At 40.0% G+C, this 26,657-nt stretch overlaps 4 protein-coding genes across 12 annotated transcripts in view; 2 read left to right on the top strand and 2 right to left on the bottom strand.

Moving 5' to 3' along the window:
* The first annotated feature begins 137 nt into the window (after positions 1-137).
* LOC111326630 (uncharacterized) lies at positions 138-7,863 on the top strand. Of its 6 annotated transcripts, none has more exons than XM_088732416.1 (5): positions 186-323; positions 488-630; positions 783-994; positions 3,507-4,026; positions 4,868-7,863. In XM_088732416.1, exons 3-5 carry the CDS (start codon positions 833-835, stop codon positions 7,021-7,023), a joined length of 2,838 nt encoding a protein of 945 aa, XP_088588542.1. In that variant the 5' UTR covers positions 186-323; positions 488-630; positions 783-832; the 3' UTR covers positions 7,024-7,863. The 6 variants fall into 6 exon arrangements, with proteins under 6 accessions (XP_088588546.1, XP_022786408.2, XP_088588542.1 ...); XM_088732417.1 differs by having other exon boundaries at positions 488-578; XM_088732420.1 differs by lacking the exon at positions 488-630 and having other exon boundaries at positions 138-278.
* A 2,074-nt stretch (positions 7,864-9,937) lies between these two features.
* LOC111327191 (uncharacterized) lies at positions 9,938-18,476 on the bottom strand. 2 transcript variants are annotated; one of them, XM_022931312.2, is made up of 2 exons: positions 18,124-18,476; positions 9,938-13,160 (listed from the first exon to the last, which is right to left on the bottom strand). In XM_022931312.2, exon 2 carries the CDS (start codon positions 13,037-13,039, stop codon positions 10,271-10,273), a length of 2,769 nt encoding a protein of 922 aa, XP_022787047.1. In that variant the 5' UTR covers positions 13,040-13,160; positions 18,124-18,476; the 3' UTR covers positions 9,938-10,270. The 2 variants fall into 2 exon arrangements, with proteins under 2 accessions (XP_022787047.1, XP_088590300.1); XM_088734174.1 differs by lacking the exon at positions 18,124-18,476 and adding an exon at positions 16,257-16,404.
* A 1,019-nt stretch (positions 18,477-19,495) lies between these two features.
* Positions 19,496-23,172, top strand: LOC111326212 (uncharacterized). Of its 3 annotated transcripts, XM_022930158.2 has the most exons (3): positions 19,498-19,594; positions 20,514-20,586; positions 21,909-23,172. In XM_022930158.2, exon 3 carries the CDS (start codon positions 21,963-21,965, stop codon positions 23,028-23,030), a length of 1,068 nt encoding a protein of 355 aa, XP_022785893.1. In that variant the 5' UTR covers positions 19,498-19,594; positions 20,514-20,586; positions 21,909-21,962; the 3' UTR covers positions 23,031-23,172. The 3 variants fall into 3 exon arrangements, with proteins under 3 accessions (XP_022785901.1, XP_022785893.1, XP_088589283.1); XM_022930166.2 differs by lacking the exon at positions 20,514-20,586 and having other exon boundaries at positions 19,496-19,594; XM_088733157.1 differs by lacking the exon at positions 19,498-19,594 and having other exon boundaries at positions 20,447-20,586.
* A 671-nt stretch (positions 23,173-23,843) lies between these two features.
* LOC111327673 (protein ST7 homolog) overlaps positions 23,844-26,657 on the bottom strand; it is a 16,295-nt gene continuing 13,481 nt past the window's right edge. The window contains exons 15-18 of the mRNA XM_088733156.1: positions 25,895-26,045; positions 25,168-25,260; positions 24,701-24,840; positions 23,844-24,186 (exon numbers count right to left, since the gene is read on the bottom strand). Coding sequence (XP_088589282.1) covers positions 24,091-24,186; positions 24,701-24,840; positions 25,168-25,260; positions 25,895-26,045 — 480 coding nt within the window. The 3' untranslated portion in view covers positions 23,844-24,090. The remainder of the gene's footprint in view (positions 24,187-24,700; positions 24,841-25,167; positions 25,261-25,894; positions 26,046-26,657) is intronic.

A 26,657-nucleotide genomic window follows, 5' to 3' on the forward strand; every position in this document is an offset into this window, starting at 1 on the left:
CGCACAGCTTTTGTCCAATCAGTGCTCGTCAGATGGAGGCAATTTGATACCGCCCAAACTCGCATTTCTGTCATCAAAGGTCAACCAGTGACATGAACAAATGGAAATCATAAGAACCCGCCATTGAGGGAGCAATTGATAACAGCGAGTGAGCGCGGAACATGGGTTGGTCTCGCGTAACACTACACGGCTATTCAAGGAATTAATTCGATTCCTATTGTTTGTAAACTTTGGCAGGTTTCACGCCGAAGTTGACTCCAAGACCTGACGGGCGATCTGTAAGCAAGCAGTCTTTCTGTTAGTAGGAATCTGGGATAGATTAGGTGGGACGTTTTTTAGTACTTATTCAATCTTTCATTGCGAGTGACTACATACCTTGTGTCAATTCGATAGGAATGCTTCGCGGTTGATTTGTCGTTTTGGAATTTGTATTTTGTCGCTCAGAGACTATTCATTGAAGTTCATTACGGCGTCCCTGATACCTCAGGGTGCAAATATTATTCTTTAAGGTTCACCCCAGCGATGTTCTAGATTCTTATTGGCAAACTGCGAATCGATCAAAGAAACAGGCCGAGGAGGTATAAATATAGAATTATCGATCCAGTAGGTGACAGCAGCCCATCAGCAATGGTAGGGCGAATATATGTCATAATACTTTCGTATTAAATCGCTTCCTTGATCAAGAAGTGAGCGGGCTAAACCTTTGATCGCACGTATGTCGAAATTCGCCAAATTAAGGGTGCTAACAATTATTTCTCTTGTCCTATCGTTTAATTTCACAGAGGCCTTGTGCTGTCCTAAAGGTAGTATCCCAAAGAGACATTGAAACAATATGGAGTTTCTCCTTGTTGGATTTCTGCTGATTTCCGCGGCGCTCGTAAGCGAGCAAAGCAACGTTCAATCGACTGAAAAAATCGAAAGCGCGACAGCTGTTGTAGGGAGAGTTTTTGTTTATACTTTGCCAAACGAGGGTGATCATGAAGCCATATCTAAGGTGAGTGATAACTTGCACACGGGTTGCTGACAAACCTATGTATGTAAGCGACATTTCTTTTGTGTTTGTATGCTGTTGGCTTAAGTACGGCTCTCTTTGTTTCTACACAAACCTTCCTCTTTTGTAAAATGCAACCATCGATGTTTCATACAAATATCTTAAAGCGGTTTAAATTCTCTGAAAGACGCAAATTTTGCTCTAGTTGCTAGAACCCTGTTGCTTCAATTATTAAAACTAATGATCTTTCTGAAGAATTTTGAAAATAATCTTAAAATCTGTTTAGCATTCGAATTAATTCGTTCTAATGATAATACAATTCGCACGAAAATAACTTATTGCTCATTTAGGTGAAAGCCAAGCACGTTTACTCGAAGCCTTATGTGTTTAAAAAGTGCAACTTTTTAACATACCGCATGTGACAACAAGAAGATACTCAACTTTCTCGAGTGTTTGTGAGCGAAGGTGGCTTCTTCTGTGTAACTCACGATTTTAGACAATTTACTTTCAAATATTAAGCGAACAAACGTGTTCATAATTTTTTTAGTTAGGATTCATAATTGGCAGAGTCTTGTTTCGCGGGCACGCTCATGGTGTCATTTGCCGGGTTGGAACAAAGGAATAGGGTGTAGAATGAAGAAATAAAAACCCGCTGAAGTGTCAAGCAGATGAAACACAGAGAGCATACCATTCATAGCACAAAAATTCTTTCCAAACCGCGTTTTATTTGTTTCGCTACCGAAAAGGTTTTATCGCCAATTCATCTGTGAACGAACTTGAGAAGGAAAACCTTCACTAAAGCTTGATTTCGGAGGAATCGTTTAGTGCACACTAACTTAAAATGAGTCATAGTTCTTGTACTTTTTTGTTGTTTATTTCGGGACAACAATTCGTGGTTGTCTGTCCCACATGTGGTGTCTGGCTCTGGGCATGAGTACAGAATATATCACTTCCGGTGAAAACTTAACAGGATCGTGAAAGACCCCACATGGAAATCGATATAAAGCAAAACATTGGTAAAATTTTCTAAATGATTTCAGAGTTGTGACGGTCGATTTTATCGATAGAGGTTCCGAATATTTCTATCTCTCGCTCTCTCTCTCTTGCGCCTTGACAATGCGTGATTTCTGGACGAAGCACTCATGCTAACAATGCGCCGTTTTGGAACTTGCCGTTAGAAATTATACTTACGTAAATTCGTTTTTTGCGGTCATGGTATGGTCGGGTGATTCCATTGATATCATAAGAAATCAAACTTATCGCACGAGTGTAATGCGTGATCCACATTGTTAAATATTGCGTAACGAGTGTATATAAGTCTTGTTAAGGGTTTAATATACCTCTTTAAGCCCAATATCGGAAATCATGCCATGGACGAATATTTATGATGTCTGCCGCAGCCTTTGTTTTACCTTCTTTTCATTTAATGCGGTTCCCTTTTGTTTGATATAAATATGTCTGATTGTTTTATGGTCAAGTAGCTTTTGAAAATGGTCGTAAAATTACACCATTGTGCTTGAATGAATGCAAGGAATTAACGATCATAAATTAATGATCCACTTTTTCCTGTCAAATAGCTCTTTTGACCGGAAAAGTGATTTCGTGAGAAGCTTTCATTCCTAAACTAGATTTCTCTATCCATGAAGGTCATCACAGCATGCTCTTTAATTTTAATTTTATGAACATGAAAACAACATTTGTTTTCAACGAGCCAGGGAGTTTCTGATTAGTCAAGTTTTGGTCCAAACTTCACGTGAAACCAGCACAAACATAATAGAAATTTGGAGAAAATTTGACAAACAGCAAACGACAACAATATGAACTTTTTTGTTTGTCTTTTAGCCTTTTTGATGTAACCATGAAAATACCGTATTTTGCTTTAATTTTCTGTTGGCTCTACCCAAGGTTGATGAAAATTGAGCGAGAAGATGGGTATATTTTGACCTTCGCATTTGTGGTAAAAGTGCTCTAAATATATCTGAAACAAATATGGGAACAAAACCTCGTAAGATCAGAACAAATATAAAATGTTTTCGCGTATATTACATCAATCCCTTAAATTTTTATTGAACCATAACACGTATATTTGTACACAGGAAGAACAACCAATTAGATTGATTTAGTTAACATATTTCACTTGACTTCTTCGATGAAGTTGGGAATAGCAGAGTGTGGGAATATTTGTCAGGGTGAAAAAAAAAAGAAACATTTGGTGAGAAACGTTCGTTTAAGGTTAAGTATTTGTGACCAGTGGTAAAGGCCAGCCGAAAGGGTAGTTGTCTCGCGGTTGTTAATCGAATGTCACGCAACGAAGCTACTGTTGCGTGATGTCCGAAGGAAAAACTTGCTTCTGTGACATGGTAGATAAATTTTGGGCAAGTCAGCACATCCTCAATTGTCGATAAATGAAGTGGAAATAGTCTGCAATATTGTTCCATTAATAGTAAGTTATCGCATACAGTCTTGGAAGGACGAAAATCTTGATTAATCACCTTTCTACTTTTTCTTTTATCAGGCAATCCAAAGAGTACAAGAGACTCTACCGCAATGGCTGTCTTTTAATGCGGAAAATTCTGCACTCCTTGGAGTTCCCTCATGGCGTGACAGAGGCGGAATTTTGATCGATTTTCAATCGCAAGATGGAGTTGTTGTTCATTCATTGCAGATCGAGATCAAAGACTTGCGTGAGGGAACGTCACAGTCGGGGCCACACTCAAACAACAGCAAGGAATTTTCTTACTCTAAACCGAAATGCCCTAAGGGACTACCTGTCGCAGCGGCTTCGATTATATTAGACTATCACTTGGAAAAAACTACGGGGTTAACGAGGGTAGAGATTATGAACAAAGTGGGCGAGTTTGTCAACGTGGATGTTGGAAATCTGCACATGTTGGCCGGAAAAGGACACAACACGGCATTCGGGCTCAAGGATGTTATAACTGTCACAGCAGGCCCAGGAAATGTAGGAGATCCCAAACAGTCGGGTGTGGTTATCTCTTGGCAGATTGGATGCGGAATTGATATTCCTATTGCTGGTAAGGTTCTTCGTGATTATCTGTTATGAACTGTCACGCAATTCTGCGTCACGGACTTAAAAAAAAAAAACTTATTTGTTTTTGGTCACGTAAAAAGTGAATCTCAAGTCCCGTAGTCTTGATCCTCCTCGGTACATAGTTCTGAGGCTGAAGAACTCTAGTTTAAGCATTCGAAATAGCGGAGACTTTGCGTTCCCAGAGTTTAAAAAATGACGGCGATTTGCTTTTATGTAAAGCTGGTAACTGTACCTCCGTTGATTATCTATGATCCTCGACACCGTAAATGACGGAAGAACAACTTACCAGCTGAGCATGTCTTCCCATTAACCTGTCCTCTCTAACAACTGCAAAATTAAATAGGAAATACATGAACGAGTATGCCTGAGATTATGACGGGCTTGATTTTTAGATTTCACTGAGTAATCTAACTTTGGAAAACTGTCTTCAAATGTATGTGGGATTCAACTGGGGGCGCCGCTATGTTGGAATCTCTCTCACCGACTTGTTTTCAAGATACTTTACAAGATGGGGGCGTCTGGCCTCTCAAGTTAAAATTTCAAGCTTATTTGAGGAAAAGTTTTGAACGGTTAGGTTATTCATTGGAATCTTTAAACGCAATTAGTGGTAATTTTTTACACGAAGTTTTTAATGGCGGAGAAGAAATGATACGGTTTCTCAATTTGAAGCTTACTCCTTTGAGTTTAAAGAAGGATTTTGCTCTAGCGATTTTCCATCAATTCTTCACAGCCATTTTAAATAACGGACAAACCCTCGATTTGATTTGATATCAGAGGTCAGTGAACTTTTGAAGACAAAATTGTTGATTTGCCTGTTTTCGTAGGAGTACGAATAGCCACCTTCCTCAAATCAAGCGCAGAGACTGGAGCCTTCGGTCCAGTACTTGGTCTCCCTGTGACTGAGTGGCACATATCCATTGGTTATCCTAAAGAACCTCGCCAAAGATCACGTAGGCAAGTCTCGCGTGACAGTTCTCCTAAAGTTGTTAAACGATCAACGAAAAGAAACGTCCGAGCGATTCAGCCAACTCCTACTCCAACTCTGACCGCTGCTCCTCCCACTTCGGTCGTCGCCAGTGTCACAGTAACTATTACAAGGACAAGTTCTGTTGTTCCGACTTCAACTGTAGTCCCGACTACCACTCCGGTAGCTCCGACAACCACCGAACAATCGACGACGACACAGCAGCCAACCACTACGCAGCCACCTACAACGACAGACGAACGGACCACAACCGAGAAACCGACGACCACTGAAAAGCCCACGCAGTCAATAATCACGACAGTAGAACCGACCACCCCCAAAGAGACGACTATTACCGAAAAACAGACAAGCACTGCAGAACTAGACACTACCAAACCAACGGCGGTAGAATTGACGACTACTAAAGAAACGACCACCACCGCAGAATCTACGACAACCGAGCGAACGACCACGAAGGAAAAACCTTCCACTACCGAAAAACCGACTCCCTTCGAGAAATCAACTACCCCAGAGCTTACCACCACAACACGAACGTCCACGAAAGAAACGCCGACTACTACCGGAAAATCGACTACTACGGAACAACCAACTACCCCGACAAAACCGACCACAACCGAGCGAGCCACGACGACCGAACAGCCGAGCTTTACAACCGGGACTACGACCACTACAGAAAAAGCGACAACAACAGAACAAACGACAACAACAGAACAAACGACAACAACAGAACAAACGACAACAACAGGACAAACGACAACAACAGAACAAAGAACGAAAACATCAGCGCCAAGCACGACTACTCTATCGACCACTCAAAAATTATCAACCACAGGGCAACCAACAAGACCTCCTACCAAAGAGGTGTTACCAACCACCAACTATTTCCCATTCACGGTGAACGAGATTGGCGCTCTTTATATTTATCGAGGCCAAGTGTTTCGGTTCCATATCCCTTGGGACACTTTTTATGATAATCAAGATTTTTTTACCCCAAACTTGACTCTTGAATTAAGGACGCACAATTTTAAGTCTCTGGAGCGTGAGTACCCTTGGATCAAATTTGATGCCAAAGAACAAGTGATTTATGCCTTTCCGATTGACCAAAAAACAATTGCCATTCACGAGTTTATGATGATCGCGCGAGATAAAAAGGGAGAAATGGGTTTTGATGCATTCCAGATTAACGTTCTGAATGATTCATCAGTCTCCTACAATCATCAGTTTACACTAGAAGTCGACTATGATTACGAAGAATTCTCCAAAGACTTTGACGACCAAATGGAGCTTGTTACAAAGCTTGCAAAGTATTTCAACGTGAACTCGAGTAGTATCAGAACCGCTTCATTCACTGCTGGATCTGTGGTGATGAAATTCCAGTTCGACTCATCAGTGGTTCCCTACGACGAGTGTGATTTTCCCGAGAGAGTAAAATTCCTTTCTGAGGATGGCGACGATGTTAATTCCGATCTTAAGAAGGCTCTTGAACCCAAGTTCCGAGTCAAATCAGGAAAGTTTGAAGGTCTCAGACCCTGCGGAGACGTGGTGGACGTGCTTCCAGCAACAAGTTCAGGTCAGTGGAAGACCTACGTGATCATCCCCGTGGTGATTCTTGCAGTGGTGCTCCTAGTGGTGGGAATATGTCTGTTCCTTGTTTTGCGGTCGCGTAAGAGACGAAAGCTATCTTTAGAAGATCAACAGCTCTTTGTGTACAAACGCAAACCGGCTGTGCTTCAGGAAGAGTATGAGGTGAAAGAAAGACTCCTCAAACAGCCCCTCGTTTTGCCGAACGAGAAGCCACCACTTGCTGCCCCAGTTCATCCAAGGAGCCCCTCCTTAAAGCACCAAAACGGCGATCCTCCCCAGTCCCCATCTTATCAGGCCCCGTCCTTTACGTCATTCAGACAGCCGAGTAACCAGGGAACTCCCAATGGAAACAGCCCACGGAAACCCGGGTATTCGGGATACCGGTTACCCCCGGCGTATGTACCCCCTTGAGAACAGTTAACCACATAGGACCGCCAGTTACTATCATATCACCTGGAAAAAATGAAGAGAGAGGACGTTATATTCACCAAAACTTAAAACTGAATTATTGCTCGTGTTACCGTTATAGAAACTCGACGATTTCCATCTGAAAAATTGCAATCTGTTGGTATTTTCGGTAATCAAGCTTCCTCGCTCAAACGTGATATTCTAAGTTCTTTATGTGCCAACTGTGAAGCACTAAGGAGAGCGAACTTAGGCCTCTTATTATTAAATTCTCTTTGCGAATTTCTTCATCTCAGTTTGGTGCATAGTTGCGCCAGTGTTTTGTTCATTCCGACGTCTAATTAGGTCGTTTAAAATTCTCAAATTAACCGAGAACTAGATTGAAAATCAAGCTTCTTTGTTCATTAGGAGAATAAGTGATTAAATCCTTTCTAAGTCAGTCTTGTTTGAAAAATAACATTACCTCACGAATTTCCAGAATCTGAAAATGTAGCAACACCCTTATTGTCGAGGATTTCCGTAGTAATTAAGCGGCTCTAAATAAGTAATTAAGCTATGAAAAAGGACTAAACCACAATTTATCTTTGCAAAAATGCGTTAAAAGGAAGAGAACATAGGAGCGGTGCAGAGAAAATATTCCAGCATTCCACATTGTTAAGGAATTATGCAGCTTAAAGATTTCGAATCTCGTAAATATCACACACGTTTCCGTCAATGTGGATGCTGTTTTGTTTCTTACCCGCTTATCAAAATGTATGTAAATCTATACCAAGGTTATAATCTTTATACCAGTCTAGCTAATTTTAAAAACGCATTAAGAGATTAAACTGATAATTTTAAGGCTGATATGTTGTGTTAGTAGTTGATCTTCAGCCAAAGGTAGAGATGAATGTACCGGCAAAGTTTGTTTTACTTGCCCCGCGTAGGAATTAAGCAGTTTAGATTAAACGAATCTCGGGAATAAGAGCTTTGTAGTATCACGTCATTTTAATCTTCTTCATCCATAGCCATAATGGTTTCTTGATTTTTTGTATGGGCTTTTTAGGTTGTACATTTGCGACTTCCACGCATACGCTGTTGTCGCACACGAATTGCAAACAACTCACACGAGCCAGTAAGTCAACAGCTAAGAAAAAAAAACGGCCAATAAACAGGATACCTATACTTGAATGACCTCTGTGTTCGGAAAGTCTTAAGCTTTCCTTTTCACTACTAATTTCTGTGAACGTTTCATTTTTCTTTCGGCTTTTAACCTTTGAGATTTGGGCGGGAATATTGGCGCGCGGCAGGCCAGTATTCCCCTCACGCATGCCCGACGTTTGACCGCTGTGCTGGAACCAGCTGGGATTCGAACCTACTTTCGTGTAAATAGCGATAAAGATTGAATGAAAAACACTGGAGAAAAACCTAATTTGTTTCAGTAAGGTTAATTTCTAAATATTCAGTTGCCTTCATACAGTTTCAAAGTAGCGATCAAGGGGGCTGATTTCGGAAAAACGGTTTCTAATTCAACTGTCTCTCTGAAGCGACGAATGGTAGTCGAGGAAGATGGTACCAACAAAGTAAGAATCCAATAACTGTCTCCCAGTTTCGGTAAATTCAATCTTTAATTCAAGAGTTAGTGCAGCATTAGTACAAAATCATAATGCGGACAAATCGTCTTTGTTATTAGAGTTCACGGTGCCCCATTACAAGCTTCTATACAAACGCGATTTGAAATAAAATGGTGTCCCTGTGCCAGTAACCTGTGTACCTTATTATTATCAATTATTACTAAATTTTATCAATTTTGTGCCTCGAGTTTATATTACATTACAATCTTGTCTTCGTGACTGAATCAAATTCGCAATAAGTCTATATTTCGCTCACAATGCAAATGTTCATTTTTTTTTTCTTTTTAAAAATTCTGTTTACATTTCTCCTTTGCTCCGTTCTTTTGTTCTTCTTTGTTTTGTTTTTCTGTCGTTTTTCTCTCCAGCTCGAAAAGAAAGCGTCATGGCAACGTCATCTCGCTATTTCCTTTTCAATTGTAGCAATTTAGTTTCGGAATTTGAACAAAATTTAGTGTGCCAAATGAACCAAGCGTTACAGAGTGTCACTGAGTTACCTTCCTTGGAGTCAGCGGAAAGGTTTAAAGTTAAAGCTGAATGAAAGCTATTTTGTTTATCGATAAGGGAACATGAAAGAATAATGCTATTGGGTCTTTAAATTTAAAACTGGCTAGGCTTTATTGGCTAGCATGACGTCACATAACACGTCATGCTGCATATAGTCACACAGTCCTTGTAAGGATTCTAAATCTGAATTTCTTTACTCAGCATTAAAGGCAGATAAATGCATCACCGATTGTGTTCGCAAGGAAACTTGTTAGAGACCATTAAAGTGCACCTACACCCAAAAAATTTTTTTCGCTTAACGAAGTAAGCTTATTTTTTTGAGTATTTCTGCGCAAAAATTTTTTTATTTCCTCAAATCTTCAATTTTCTATGCCCAGTCAAAATACGGAAAATCGGCCGCCATCTTGCCCCACGACCGAGTTTAAAGAGGAATGGCTCTAGTGGGTAATGTGACGTCAAATCGAGAACACGAAAGTCTGCTTTTCACACATTTTCACTTGTTTGGGAAGGTTGTAGTCGATAATTGTCCGAAAATATGCCGACTAAGTGTGTTGTAGAGGGATGTAGCAACGTGCGAAATTTGCAAGAGGGTATCGCGCTCCATACAATCTTCATGCAACACACCTAGTCGGCATATTTCGGACGATATCGACGACAATCTTCCCAAACAAGTGAAAATGTGTGAGATGCAGACTTTCGTGTTCTCGATTTGACGTCACATTACCCGCTAGAGCCATTCTTCTTTAAACTCGGTCGTGGGGCAAGATGGCGGCCGATTTTCCGTATTTTGACTGGGCATAGAAAATTGAAGATTTGAGCAAATAAAAAAATTTTTGCGCAGAAATACTCAAAAAAATAAGCTTACTTCGTTAAGCGAAAAAAATTTTTTGGGTGTAGGTGCACTTTAAAAACCGGTGAAACTACGATTATTTACAATTTTGGAAGGGACAAAATAGCTGTCAAAGTCGTACCCACAACAATTCCATTGCATCGTTCGAGTTCTTAACCACGCGATCCTGATGTGAAAATCAAACCCCAGTTATTTCAAGGACCGAAATACCCGCCCATCTACAAATAATGTTGGTGGTTTGGATTCAAAGCTATAGAACTAACGTGCAGAATTTACCCTCAAGGCTCTACGAAATGTCCGATTTATCGCTTTTGCTAAACCCTGAAAGCCACTTCGATACATTCCTGTCCTGCTCTAACAAGCTGGAAACTCTGGTTTTGATCAGACCGACCATAGAATTATCTGTTTCGATGTATTCTTCTTGTTCTTCGTCCTCGTCACCGAGTGTGAACACGACGGGTGGCTTCTCTCGGGTGTCTCTCGTATTCCTAGAGAACAGCGAACCAACATCGGACAGAAGCGAGTTTCCTTGCTTCGCTTTACTCTTTGGCATGGTTCCGTTCGGAATTCCGCCTTTGCTTTTTCCGAATGAAGTGAAAAAGTCGTCTTTTGATTTGGCTCGTTGGTGATTCCAGTTGGTCTTCGCGTTGTATTCGTCATCGTCCCAAAAGTCGAGCGTCGATTGGCTAGAATAACTATTAGTTCCCAAGCCACCGAGAGACGACCTCCTATGCTGCGCGCGGGTGGGGCCTTTACTGTACTGATGTGCACAGGGATTGACATATTCTTGATACCTTACTTCATTTAAAGTGTAGCTTTCTATCCTGGGATCATTTCGTTCTTTACTAGCGGGAACATGATCCCAGAGGGTTGTAGGTTTTGCGAGACAGGGCGTTTCCTCGTCAAAATCAGCGTCAAAAATTGACTTCTCGTGTTCTGTTTTTTCTTCTTGACTGAACTCACTGGGTGCATCAAACAAAGAATCGGGATATTCATCAAAGTCGCTCCCTATGGAGTATTTTCTATTACCTTGTTTTTCATTGTGAAAGAAATTAAAACCGTCGTAATGGTCAGCGACTGCTTTTTGTTGATAACCAGAGCATACACTTTGTCGGCGAGTCGGTGTATTGTGCTGTGAAAGTTTGTACTCTGAAGTATTATTTTCCCGACCAAGAGAATAACGGAATTCAGAGTTTTCACTTCGCACCAAGTCGTGCCTTTGTCGGGCGTCATCGTAATGACCTCGAATACATCGCGTGTCTTCGTATTCCCGAGTCTTGTAAACGTACGACTCATCGTCATAATCGGAGTCGTCATATGTAGCTTCGTGGGTTACATCGTATTGAAGATCTTGTGTTTCCTTTCTATCCTCGTTCTGCGCGACAGTAGAAAGATTCAACATAGATTTGCCAAAATCCATCAGCTTGGTCGAGAGGGAAGGCGCGGCCGAAAAAGTTGAATACGCCGCGCCTGTCGTGTCGTTCGGTGCTGCAGACAGATTAAGCATAGACTTTCCAATCCCTTTCAACTTAGATGATAAACTTGGTTCAGGATCTGAAGACTCGCGTGTAGGCTTTGCCTCATCTTGTTGGCCAGTCTCGGCCTGAGGGATGTTCAACATTGACTTCACACCTTTTATCTTGGTAGAAATATTCTCTGCAATGTCAGAGAAGTTCATATCCAGAACCGCATCTAACATCGACGGCTCGGCCTCCTCGGTGTTTCTGTACGTGTAATACGTGGGTATGTTCAGGGGGGGACGTTCCGAGTCGTCATCGTCGTCCCACATTTCGCGTACATTGAACGATCCTTTGTCCCGGTTGTAAGGAAATTTAAACGGGTTTTTGTGATTGGGAGAGTTTTTGCTGTTGTCGTTTGCAGCAACTGCACCCTGTCTGGGGCGATTTGCAGTCGAGTTTGGTACCGTCAAATGTCGACTCGAGGGGCTACCATTGGGGACATTTGCCTTCGCACCGACGCCTCTTTCGTCCTCGCCGACGCCATCTTCTTTCGAGTTATTGGAGACTGATAGCATTGAAGGATAACGGTTGTTAAAATGAACGGTATGCGATGTTAAATCTGTCATTCCGTCCTCGTTTCTTGGACGAAGGGTTCGCAATGTTCTTCTCTCTTTCACAACTGGACGCTTAGTTCTCATGTATCTATTTACAAAACACGAAATGCCAACAGGAATTCCGATCACAGATACCAGAATGGCGATTGGCATAAAAATTGTCAGCCAGCCCCACTCGAAAGGTGGCTCGGGTCCCAATAAGTTAGGATCGCAGGCTCCAAAAAATCTGAACTGTGCGCTCTTGACTGGGAAACTATTAGTCAGCGCTTTCTGAAACTCCTTCTTAAGCTTCTTTGTGTCCTCGTCAATCACACTCGATTTCAGCTTTTTGTACGTGTTCTCATCACAAGGAGAATAAGGAATATTGCTGAATACGATGGTTAGATTCCTGGACGCCTTGTCGAACGACTTCACGTAAATTATTTCGGGTTTTTCGTTGAAACAGTAACGTGCTAACTTCTCAGCAAAGCTAATTCTCAGAGCCACCTTTGTCATAAACTGCTGAAAATTTATTCCCGTGGATAAAATCAGTTCATGGCTATGTTCAACTTTCTTAGCTTTTACACGGAGCTCAAAAGTAACATTAAAAACTGAAGCCCCTGTCTTGTAGTTAGCGATCATTTTGTAAAAGAATCTGCCAGCATTTCCTGGTAAAGGAAAACCGTAGACTTCGCGTTTTCTTGGATTGAACTGGACCCATGATGATGGGAGAATGTCTCCGTAATGAAATGTCTTCATAATGAAGCGAACGTTTGTGATATCCCTTTTTTTCAAGGCGTCTACAATCTCTTGAGGAATGGGTTTTCGAAAAGTTTGCCCAACATATGCTATGATAGGCTTTGGTGTTATTCTGGTGGTTGTTGAAGTAGGAGGACTTTTTCCCGCGCCCGTGGAACTTGAATTAGCTAACAATGGATGCTCGGTTGAGTTTATAGACACCAGCGAGAAAAATAACTTGAGAACCGCTAGTGCTTTTGACATTGGAGAAGAAGCGTCTCAGCTTCATGAGCATGGACGATCGGTTCAGATAATGCTCTGGTTAAAATTGCTCTTCAAGGATATTCGTTGAACAATTCCAGCGATGAGTCGTCGACAGAAACACCTAGAAAAAAAAACAGCAGATTATTTCTTTTTCACGCTAGCATCATGGGGCGGGGAAGGGGGGGGGGGGGAAGGGTGGGAAGAGAGGCTGGTGGATGAGTGACCCCATACCCATGGGTGATGGTCGTTGGGGTTAACCTTTCAAACACCATCCACGGGATGCACGTTGTGCCTTTTTGAGAGGTAAAAATTTTAAGGTGGGGGTGGGGGAGGTAAAACCCAACATGAATGTTGCTGGACGGTGTAACCCCATCAAGTGAATAAAGGCTGATAGTTTCGAAAGAAACTGTTTGGGGCTGTGTCGGTGGGAGTAACGAAATAATTTGGATATATCAACAAAGTTGAAATGGTAAATTGGCCACCGTAACGATTACAAAAGCCGACTTTTCGAGCGTTAGCCCTTCGTCGGAGCGAAGGCCCTCTCAAGGCCTTAAGGGTTTACAATGTGAAATGGCTTGTGCTATAGATGTTTTTGCAACACAAATGATTTGAAGAACGGCCATTGCGAATTCCACTTGATTTTTCGTTCTAGAATTTAGAGCCGTTACGAAGGAAAACAAATCTCAGCTACACCTTCATACATGTATCAGGATTCTAGTATTTTATTTCTATTTAGATTCTAGTATTTTATTTTTTTGCACTGCAGGAAATTCTTCTACGAGAAGAATACTCCCAACTTAGACATGTATATAACATTTAAAATCGCAGCATTATCTAACATCCGTTTCTGATTCACAAACACGTGTGATCAATGTGTGCAAAAATAAGCAAAATAAAACAAAACTCAAAATTTCTTATCTTTAAATGCAGAACTTAATAGGTTAGTTGAGGTGTAACCATCTTAACTCGAAATATTAAATTTAGATTAAGTTCTACAGATTAAATTTGGAGTTAAAATTTCTAGCTCTTTATAGCTCCAGCGAAGAAATTAGGCTCCATTTTCTATCGTCTGAATGAAAATAAATTGTCAGAAATCAAAACTAAGCCCCAGATGGGACTTGAACCCACGACCCTCCGTGATCTAGTCAGATGCTCTAACCACTGAGCTACTGGAGACTCTATGGTGAGCAAGGGTCAATTTGTGGGCCTCGACTCTTGCTCACCATAGAGTCTCCAGTAGCTCAGTGGTTAGAGCATCCGACTAGATCACGGAGGGTCGTGGGTTCAAGTCTCATATGGGGCTCGGATTTTTTCTATTACACTAAAAATTGTTTTATCTTTACATGCTCACTTTGGAGGTTGGTTGGCCGCATCTTGATATGCCTTAATGTGACAGCGTGATGCTGTTAGTGAGTTTTCACAGGTGCTTACCAATACTTGGCTGTGTAGCCGCGCGATGCGGTTCCAGTCCAGGCCCACAAATTGACCCTTTCTTACCATAGAGTCTCCAGTAGCTCAGTGGTTAGAGCATCCGACTAGATCACGGAGGGTCGTGGGTTCAAGTCCCATCTGGGGCTCGGATTTTTTCCATTACACTAAAAACTGTTTCATCGAAATCAAAACTGTACCCCGTTTTAATGATCTTTGGATTTCATTTAGCTTCTCGAAAAGAAGCATCTAGATACAATGACGCATATCGATGCAAACATTGGAAATTCTCATCAACCGCAATTCACTGATTCGTTCCCTAGCGTGGCTTTTCCAAAGCCTCAAGCGACTCGATATCACTTCACGGCTTCCAAACAATCTTTCTTTGGAAAATGCATCTGGACGAACAATAAAAAAAAAAAAAATCATAGGACATTCTTGAACGCTTTTTTTGTGTTCTGAGACCTAGTTTACATTGTTTGATCAGATTTTCGCGATACCTGTATTTTGGTTATATTCATCAAACCAGAGTTTAATATTTTGCGGACAAACACAAAAGAATTTACATCAGTATACATTACATTTTTGGACGTTAACAAAAAAAATTAAACGAACCTTATAAAAGTAGAGCTATCAAGGTCGTTTTTCTAAAACTGCGGAATTTACGTCATAAAATTTTGGGCAAGAAATCAACCATTGAGTCTTAATCAGTGTTTTAATTTCCTTAAACATCGCCGGGGAAAATGAAATAGGCTTTCGACACGAATTTCAAGAGCATTTAAAAATGAAATTGTTCTATACCGCTAGTGTACTACGAATATGAGCGCGTGTTGTCTATTGTTAACGTTTACAATTAAAACCATACTCGTTTTGAAGCACTTATCACTGGCAAGAAATGTTTTTTTTTTTATCTTCCTCATCAACTTGACATATTTTTCCGATCGATCGCTCCAGAATTTATAAAACCCGTCCGACACAAAAAACAAACACTAGTTTTTTAAAAACTAAAGTTAAAAAATAGGCTAAGAGACTTACATAAATAGAACTTATGTTTGATATTGATACATCTTAACGGTAAATCGCAGAGGAAACATGCCAGGTATTACACGATTAAGTTGAAAGGAACCCCTATTTAAAATTTGATTTGCAAAAGCGCCGCAGAATTCGTCAGAGCTTAAGTTAAATTACGTCGTTATTTGAGGCTGTGCGAATGTCCTGGATTGAAATTAATATCCGTAGGGAATAAATTCAGACGACTCAGCTTTAAAGTTCTCTTATTTTAAACTTCTTTCATTCGATCTTCCGGTTTTGCGATCACGATACAAACAGATGCTTTCATGTTATAGTTTGCTATTCGCGCAAAACAAGGCTTCCCTCATGTCCTTGTAATTATTTTGCATACAGTACAAAATTTCAGTTTGCCTATGTAGTAGGCAATTTATAATGGTTTACCAGGTGAAAGAAGAACATGTTAACTTTGGCTAAACTTGAATTCTGAGCGTTGATTTCAAACCCGTACTTGCTGAGCCGTTTCATGAAATTTGAAAGCGTCATTATTGTGAAAATAATGATGCTGTTTTTCAAAAAGAAAAAATGTAACCGATCTGCTCAAAATCTTCTCGTTTTGTTAAGTTTTACGGCAAAAAACTACGATGATTTTCTTGGGCGGAAGGCATTTAAAATGTGCCGCTCACGTCTTCTTAAAAAACAGCACAAGGGATAATATTTTCCATAACGATCACACCTGCTTTTCTCAAACTATTGTGCAGAATTGCAAAGGAATTTGTACCTGCGCGATCAAGAGTCCTGTAAAATTCTTCTCGTTGTCAGCCACTTGTGGTAGGAAAACTTTTTCCAGACTTTGAAAACTACTTTAGGTAAGCTTCGTCGATTGAAACATCATTAAAGAACCATTTTCATACATTACTCAACGGGATTCCTTCGCTCGGAAGATGTTATTTAATAATTTACTGCGTGTACAAAGCTTAATTACAGCGTCTGTACAAATGTCTATAATTGTTACCCGTTGTAACTGAAAGATAAAAATTTAATCATTTAATTTAAGCATGCTCTGAGCATGCGCCGAGCGCAGCATGAGTAAATTGCGCACTGGCCGAGCGCAGCATGAGTAAATTGCACACTGGTACCAAATCATTCGGAAACATTTTTCAAATAATTGTTGCTTAATTTCAAATAATTCCAAGTATATGCATAACGTAGTAATTATTATGTTTTCTAGCGACTTATTGCAATGCATATCTAGTTGCTTTCCCTAACGACAGAGTTACATTTAGTGCCGAGTATGAAATAAAACTTTCTTTTAAAGGACATAATTCTTCAGGCTGCTATAAGTAGCGAAATTATTAACTGGTAATTTACTGCAAAGGTCATTTTGTTCCTCACTGGGAGTGGGGTGGGAGCTCCTCATTATTCACGGTATATTTTAACCTATAATAATTTTAGATTCATAGTATATAATTATATCACAAACATAACACCATTCCCTCTGCTATAATGCAACAAATGTTTTGTGCTCGCGCGCGATTGGTCAAAACGCATTACGTAACCGACTATCTCCCCTGGAGATAGTCGGTCACGCTTCGCTTTCGGAAGGCTGTTCGCATCTCGGAACAGATAATGTCCGTGGATAAATATCCGAACGCATTTTCGCGCCAAATGGAGGCTATAGGCTATTGTCTGTAATTAAGTAATCATTAGCACTTCGATCCTATTTAAAGCTCTTTTTTTATTTCAAAAGTTGTAAATAACTGAAGAAGGTCTCTGGCCGAAACGTTTTTTTGTAAAATTTTTTATATTTTTGACGTCAGAAGTTGTCCATCCTCGCAATTTTTAAACTTTCTATGTACATATATATATATACATATTTTACATAGTACGCAGCGCCCGTGGGCAAGATGAAGCGAATCCTATGTTCTGATTGGCTACCCAGGCAAAGCGGGTGAGATGGGCCCATCTTGCCCGATCGGGATTGTCCGCATTGATCTTGCGCATGAAAAAAATAGAATAAGAACCACGTTCGTAACTCTCAGACAATTTTGGCGATGGAAACGCAAAAAGCGGCAGAAGATAGTCAAAACAAAGAAAACAGAAACGACTCTCGTGAGTTTGTTATGCCAAAAGCATTTGGCTTTCTTTCCTGGCTCGAAGGAAACAAGTCATTCGATCTTAATTCTTAATAGAGCAAAATCTTTTTACAATTTAATAAATCCTTTGTTAACCATGCTTGTTCCGTCAAGATGGCTGGATGTTAGCCTTGTTCTTTTTTCGCATTTTTATGAGCCTTGACTTCGTCTTGGTTCATAAAAATGCGAAAAAAAAAAAAACCGTCGGTGACGGCTAAATTTTAGACCGTTTGACGACTGACTGACGGCCAAGCCGAACTGAAATTTTTTTTTTTACATTCTTCGCTAGGTGGCTTTAAAAGAATAATATAAACTCTTCGAAGTTATTTTCGTTTACTTCACGTTATCAAAGAAGTAAATAGTTCTTTCTGGTGCCTCAGCTCTGTTGAGGTGAAGAATAGAACTTGTTTACGACATTTTATCGTTCAATTCCTTTCACGATCTTTAGAGAGAAGCAACTGGAATTGTTGAAGAAAAGCTGACCACTTATTCTTTCAATGAAATTAAACTTACCCGTACGAAGTCCATGCCGTGTTTGCGAAAAAGTATGTAAGCATACCACACATGCAGGCTTATCTCTCAGCATATAAACATTAGACAACCGCTTTTTATGCGATCTTTCCTTTAATGACTCACGCACTAAACCATGCTCGGGATTTCGTACAACAGCGTTGACATTCGCCAGTGACTCTTTCGCCCCCAGACTACTAAGCTGATAAGGTTTTCGAGTATCTTCCATATATGAAAATATTACTAGCCTAAACGTGGTAACCGAGGAAAAGAACGTGAAAACCTCATGAAAGCCGTCACGCGAAGCTTAAAGATCGACTAGGAAATATTCACCGATCGATTTACGACATCCGAAGCGCATCCAAGCCCAGCTTGAAGCAAATTTTTTTTTTTAACAGAAAAATGTTTTACTCTTTCACATTCAAATTCAATCCCTATTACAATCTGCAAGACTTCGATAAGTCAATACCTAGACATAATTTCTAAAGCCAGAGTGCTTTAGACTTCTGATCTTTGACTTCTTCCCCACAAGTGACGTAATATTGAGTTTTTCTTTATTCCATTAGTGCGCCACTTTACCAAATTAGGACAACGGAATTCGCAAAATATGAAACGCTATCACGCTTGAGAACAGTACAAAAATACAGATAGAAACTGCGAAACTGTGTGGTTTTTCTTGTGGGTTTGACTTTTTTACGAAGTGAACATTTACACATTTGCGAAACTGTTTTTTTTTTGTGGGTTTGACTTTTTTACGAAGTGAACACTTACGCATATCAGATTATTTGCTTGATTACAACACTTTCAATTGATGGTTTTCGTCTAGTTCGCGCACGCAATATGTGATCCATACGATAGTTCATCGAAAACTAGAGGTGAAATAAAAGTGAAAAAAAAAATCCCCTATTCAATGCTTTAACATATAAAACGAAAGGAAATTTTGCTCATTGACGGTTTTTTTCCTCGCCCCTACAGGGCTGGAAAAATTCTACGCAGCTCACTTATATCCGCGCGTTTCATTTGTCAAACCATCGAAGAAGTATAAGTGTAAACAGTATACTGTTGGCATTAAATTTCTGAGCCGTGGTGCTACAAGGTCAAAAAAGACATAACAATAGTTTCAAGAGGTTGAAATTGAGCCAAAAGACTGAGACCTTCGTATGAAGCCTCTTAAGATGCATTTGGTTTCAATGCCATCTTTTCAGTACTATTATTATACGCTATTGTAAATCACATGCGGAGCTTCAAATTTCTTAAGGAATTTTTTTTTAACTTTCCATTTTTTCACCTCATAAATTAATTAGCTATTACCGATGAAACAGGTGTAACGGAAATCGACACAAAATTACATATTGTCCCGTTGTCGTGGCGACCAGTTCATATTCTTCTCAGCGTGTTCGCGATTCTCCTTCGTTGACGAGTAAAAACCAAAACCAGACGTAGTATATTGTTCCAAGCTCCGCAAATGATTAAGGTAAAAGAAACTTAAGAGAAGATAATATTTAATTTCGTCGAACACTGTCTCAAAAAATAAGTTGGAATATTGTTTTAACACATGATATTTCTGGTGTCTAGTATAATGTTTGCATATGTTGTTCGCATAAATTGTTACAATTCTGAATATTCGTCACTTTTAGTTTCTAAACTTGTATCTATTTATCCGACAGTGTTATGGTTTGTATGTTTTTTTTTTTTAAACAGTTAATTGTTTTAAAACCTTTAGATGTCTCTTGCGTCTTAATCTGATGGCATTTAGTTTAACAAAACTAGTAGCAAAATTGTTGACGCGTTACCGCTCATCAGAAGTCAACTTCGGTGTTTCTAATCACTTAATATTTGTTAATGTAACGGAAAAGTTCAATAAGTCCTTGCTTTCGCCATCCTTAGATCAACTTCATTTAAAAACTTTCAGAACCAACGAAACAGCCAGCGAAATGAGTACGGATTTTTTTGTTAAAATGATTGAATCAGGAATGCTGCCAGCATAAAAAATATCATTCATAATTTGATGCAGTTGAAAGAGGTTTTGGCGAATATTTTAAAAGAAAATTTTTCAGCTCAAAGTGAGCTTGGATTATCAGTTGAAAATTTATTTCTAGTGGCCTATTATGGCCATATTTACTCAGTACTGTAGAAAAAATATATGTATATCAGAGTCAAAAATTAACCACCGGTCGCAATTTAGAGAACAGTATGGAGAATATGAAAACTGATGTTAGTTTGTAAAGGGTTAATTGTATGCTAGATTGCGCTTAAAGCTTCTTCTATAACGAGTCGTCTATTGTTTAACATTCTTTGTTTCTAGTAAACAAACTTTAAAGCGAACCTTAAATTAGAGCATCTATGATTGCCCATCGCAATGAAAACATTTCTCAGTTCGTGTCGTGTCTTAGCCTGTAGAGGAACCAGCTACTTAGTGCCGGCATTGCAACCAGGAGAGACAACATTCTTGAAGAGTTTTACAACGTAAGTACACATACATTGTCTTTAAAACCTTGTCGAGACTCGAGCTTCGTTGTTATTCAAGAAGTCGCAAACATTGCCAACAAACGTGTGAACGTTTAACAGTTTCATCTCGCGCGTTCGCACTTTTCTCTCCCTCAAAACCGTTCAAAACTTCAAACTGATATTTCCCGAACTTTTCATGACTGTTAAACGGTATAGAAGGCAAGACCTCAAATCAGTAACATCTTGAGTCATACCACAATTATGTCGAAGGAAAACTCTTAAACTTTATTCTCATGACAGGATCAAAATCTTTTTGTACTCTGACAAGCAGGGCAGTCTGCAAAAACAGTTTCTTTACTGTTGATTTACGTTGATCATACCGTTTCAGCTCCAAAGAAAATTTAAACAGAAGATAGAGCATATTTTTTGATGACAGAAACGTGCCCTCTTTGATTTATTATTCATTATTCTTGTTTATTATGTGAAAAGTGTTCTCTACACATAATTTAAGAACTACATTGTTCGTCTCAACTGAGTCAAAACATAATCGGACGGAGAAGTGGTCAATATGTTTATGCAACCAAAATTTTTGTCATAATCTGTTTTGCAATTGTCCCTTTTATCTGGGTAGCTGCATTTCGTAGTGAGATGTGTAAACTGACCGAGTTTACTTCGTATCACAGTTAAGTGTTACAAGTAAATAGATACCAAGTTATTTCTTCATGACTGACGAAAAGCAGTTTCCTTCATTCAGAAAAAAATTCTGTTTCTTTTCCCTTTGATTAACTCGTTCAGAAATGTTCTAGATAACTAACGAAAAACAATTTTTCTCAGCATGTATATTATGTTGGTTTGTTTCGACTCAAATTGAGTAATATGCATACTTCATAATTTTAAGTGCCTCTTTTGTCGTGGAATTTTCATTGAATGTTGCCAAATTCTTTTTGTCAGCCAGCTTGTCGTACGAGAACTTTTTAGTCAATTGGTTTGTCCCTTTTAAACGACAGTTATTTGATAATCAGGTAAGAATCCCGTGAGAGGCAAGTGACATTTGACATACAGCCAAAGGAGGGGGGGGGGTGGGGAGGGGACTGCAATAGTGTATTATTGACGTGTAAGGGCATGTCGAATTTTTTTGTTTGTTTGCATTTTTCACTTTTATCGAGGGATGACATGCATTCTATAGCTCCCTCTTCCTTCTTTCCTGGCTACACTGTTGCATTGTCGATATCTTGAAAATGTTCACTTTGTCAAAAAAATCCCTCTATCAGTGGAAGGGATGTCTTCATCAGTTATTCTGATTTACACTCATCTTGCTACGTTTTCTTTTTTAATTGAAGCGTTAGGTTAGTGATGCAAACACAAGAGTAACGCTCACGGCTGTAAACACCGAGATGTCTCGTTCAAAAACTCTCCTTAGAGAAATAATTGACTCGAACCACCGAAAACTGAACAGACATTCGCGTTTCGCTCCACCAAAGACGAACACTCTTAAACACTTGCAGAATGAGTTCAGAAAAACAATTCCCCGCCCGCGATACGCATTTGTCACGCTGGTGATGTGTGGAGACGAGTATGTTAAGGGAGCACTGACCTTGGCTTGGTCTCTCAGGCAACAGAAAACAATGCACGAACTGATTGTCATGGTTACCCCTGACGTCAGCATTCCGGCGATGAAGCTACTGCGCAAACTCTTCGATCGTGTCATTAAGGTGCAGTACATTAAAACCAGGGTGAAAAGTGCCTTGAGAGGGAAGAAGTACCGAAGTGAACATAAATGGATGGAATTCAGTTTGACAAAAGCGCGCATGTTAAAACTCACAGAATATGACAAAATCGTTTGGCTGGACGCAGACTCACTTGTTCTCAACAACATCGACCGGCTCTTTGAGCTTCCAACTCCAGCTGGCGTATGCTCTAGCATCAGAAATCACGACTACTGGCATGGTTCTAAGATACCCGAGTTAGAAATTGAAAACTCTGTTGAAAACAATTATGGAGTTCATGGATGCACCATGGTGCTGACACCAAATTTAGATCATTACTTGTTGGCAAGTTCGCTGCCTCAAATTGGAACCACTGCAAACTTTGTTGGACCCGATGAACATTTCTTTACACAGTTGTACAAGACTGAGTGGCATCATGTCCACATTAAGTATGCATGCAGCAGGTGGTTCTACGAAATGCGAGACATAAAACCGAATGTGATCCATTTCTTTGGCGACAAACCATGGGAGGACGAGAGCGACTGGTACGGAGCACGTAAGTGGAGGGAAGCAGCGGAAGGCATGGTACGAGTCTGTCCTAAGATGTCGGATTTGTTCGTGACACTAGATCTGCCGGGTTCTCGACCCAGTCAGCACGAACTAAGGTTTTCAGCGAGTTCTGATGTATCCGGTTTAGGGACTCAAAGCTCAGCGCCGCCACTTGCGTTTAAGAAACTCTTGAAAAAGTCGAGATAGTAATTCTGTCTAATTTTGCTCAAACGTGAGATAATGTGAACACTGATTTACCTCGCAAATTCAGGGGAACAGATAGTGAATATCAAGCTGATCTGACGCAGAAATGGGAAATACAGATTCAGTAATGTGCTTATCCAAATGACTGAGAGTGGCTTGCAACGTTTCTCTCAATTAAAATAATCTAGCAGACTGCCTGGGGCGCGGGAAAACGCGAATCACCAATTAGCGATTGGCTTACTTAGGTATTTGAATGATTGGAAAGGAGAGGCGAGTTTTCTGAACCAATTACAGAATGAAGTTAACAACACACAAAGCAATCACGTTCGATACCAAATTCTCTGATTGCCAAGAATTCTTGAGCAGTTCCATTAACGTTCCCTTGGCGACGAAGACACGCAGTGTTCCCTCTCAGAGAATTGAACTTTTTATATTCAAGCTACTTTATGCGAACTTTTAACCTACATAGACCACTTTCATAAATGGCTGCCGGATTAATATTCTTTTGTTTAAATTTAAATTAGCCCTACTGGCCTCGTTCTCCAGTACAAAATTCAAAAGAATACATTACCTCAAGCGAGGCCAGTAGGGCTAATTTAAATTTAAACAAAAGAATATTTATACGGCAGCCATTTATGAAAGTGGTCTATAATAAATATAGTTTGACAGCTTTAATCGTTAAACCATATATACTTCATCTCGAAAGCTTGGACGAAATATGTTTTCTATTCAACTATATTCAACGTATAGAAGGAACTGTTTCCTTTTCCCGTTTATCTTTCACAACAAGGGACTAGAGAAAAAAAAACGTCTCCATAAGGAACTTACTCAATTTTTATAGAGTTCGGTGTTAGTGAAGAACATAACATAAATCGTCTTTAATAAATCTTTCCTTTTCGAAAATAAACGGGAATTGGTTTAAATACGGTTTAATTTGTCGCACAATAAGAGGACGAGGGAAGAATAAACACGAGAAAATCACGTGCCATATGCATCCGAATATGGAATGAAGACAGCCAATCAGAGTGCGAGGACAATAGCGCGTGCCTGGACCAATAACCATTTAGATGCGCGTCAACTGGTGCCAAATATGGGCCGGAAAAAAGTCTTCAAACTTCTGTATGATTAGGTTTAAAGGTGTTGAAATCCAGCTCAAGCACTGAAATAAAACATAGAGAAATCTGTTAAAGAAAACAAACTGACCAGCAAACAATCCTTAAACAATGAAACGAAACCACAAAAAACAAAGCTCCATGGGAAAACAAAAACAAGAGGCCAACGTATCGCTGCAACAATGATTCAAAGATTTTTGCGTTGCTAAAAAATTTAGCTTACGAGACTCTCGTTATCACCACTGCAAGAAGCCCGTTTCTTTGCTCACGCAAACTTCCGCCCACACGATGATTTGAGACGACTCGGGGAGAGGTTTTCGGGGAAATGGCTTGAGGCCTCAAACTTTCCCGCGGGCGAAGAAACCACTCGTCCCGAAACGCTATAAACAAGGGCTCACTCGCTGGCTTCAAAAAAATTTTAATTCCCCTTTTTCTGTGTTCACACGCGTCCATCGTTTCGCTGTTGGAAACACTTCGGTCTCGTGCTCTTGTTCCTCTTAGAATAAACAGGTCCCTAACGGCAGCATGAGCCTCACACAGTAGGGCTTCTTCTTCACTTACCGTTTTGGCCGCGTTAGCCATGGGCTCGGGGAACTGGTGAGTGAGAAGAGCCAGCATTGCAGTGAACGAACAGAGGGCAGCGGTAAAAAGAATGAAGAAAGGGAGTTCTTTTTTGGGATAAACGGACAATTCGTGATGATCTGAGACAAAGCAGAACAACCATAGAGTTAAATTAGGCATGTTTTCTTTGACAGATTATACTTTGCAGTGCTAACTTCAATAGGACGGCATCACCTCAACTGAGAACATTACTCCATTTTTATGTTCTGCGCTTGGTTGCCAAGCCTCTCAACAGGAGTGACGCTGAAGGTAACTTTCCCTTGATTCAAAACTTACCGCCCCAAATATCTATAATTCCTTTATTGTGATACTAAGTAGTTTAATATCTAAGCCACAACAGGGTCAAAATAAGCCTTATTCTTGTAAAATCTGTAGGGAAAACTGGGGCGGAATAAACGAAACCTTACTTGGAAGAAGTTCTCTGTCAGCGTTCTCGGTGCATGCTGGGTAGGGATGAAATAAGTGTCCCTTCTCCAGGGGGTAGGGGACGAGACGAAATGCTGCAAAAGAAATCAAGTGTCATACTTAGAAACTTCCCTCCCTATACCAGAAAACAGAGAGCAAACTAGCATAAAGAAGACTAACGAAAAAGATTCAATATGAAAATACAAACCAAACAAAAACTGAGAATTTACTCACTCACAAGTTGTCGTTTTAGCATGACTACTCATTTGGGTTTCAGTTTCATAGAGAAATGACTTCTCAAATCACGAAACTTTTTTATCTAGTAGGTTACGGTGAGGTGAAAACTGTTCTAATAAGCAAGTTTCAGTTGAGCGTCGAAGGTCATCCGGGACTCTACTGGCTTTGCTCTAATATTCCCTGTAATAGGTCGAGAAATCTCGCGCTACCCTCTCAGCCAATCATATGTACAAATGAAACCAATCCCAACTTGGTCGGGCGCGTTTTGCCGCGGTTTGTATAATTTGCTTGATCTTAGTGTAAGTTTTCATTACCTTCCAATAACATCTTCCTTTGTTGCGACTGATTTTTGTCATAACTTTGGTTTTGATCCTTCGAAACTCCATTTAAAAGCACCTAAATCTCTAATCAAAATCTTTGAACTGATTGAATTGCAAGAAAGCAAAATATTCGTACAAAGACTTAGCAGTAGAAAAAAAAAAACATTCATACTTCCTTCCCAAGTACAGTGAAGTAAATTGAGTGCGCCTTCCACTCTTTTCCAGTGAGGTAAATGAAAGAACGCGTAGGCTATCGCTTCACTGTCTCCTCGTTTTAAAATATGCTCTGGAGGAAGAATCAAACTCTTCTGTTCCAGGAGATACTGTCAAAAAAGAAAAATAAATAAATAAATAAAAAAAACATTAAAAAATTTGTTGGGGGGCTTTTACGGCTCGCTCGGCCGAATTAACGAGAGGTGCCACGACTCTGTACTTTTCTTCTTTTATTCTCCTCTGGAGAGCTACTACAGCAACGCTTTATGCATATAATACTCTGTGCATCTAATGCTCTACGCATTCAATAATCATGCGAGAGGTACTAACGCTTTAAAATGGAAAACCGTAGACGTGTTTGGGTTAGCTGACCGTGAGAGTTTCCACAGTGTATCCGTTCATTTTGCAAAAAGGGGGAAACTGGTTGGCCCTCACCGAAGTGCTTGGCGAGCACCAAGGAACCAATTAAACGTTAACAGCTGCGCACAGGAATTGCGCACACAAACCAATTGAACGCTAACAGCTGCGCACAAGAATTGCGCATACAAACAGGAACTTCAGTGTGGGTAGAACTCAAGGCCAGCTTTACCAACGCAAACACGGCCACCTGTGAAACTGTCCAATTGTCTAAATGTCTAACACGGTAACAAGGAAATCCGTGAGCTGAGCCAAAAAAAACATAAATCTACCAAAACAACACGTAGGCGCCAACAGGCAAGGAT

Source organism: Stylophora pistillata, chromosome 9 (assembly GCF_964205215.1).
Source record: "Stylophora pistillata chromosome 9, jaStyPist1.2, whole genome shotgun sequence".
Lineage (NCBI taxonomy): Eukaryota > Metazoa > Cnidaria > Anthozoa > Scleractinia > Pocilloporidae > Stylophora > Stylophora pistillata.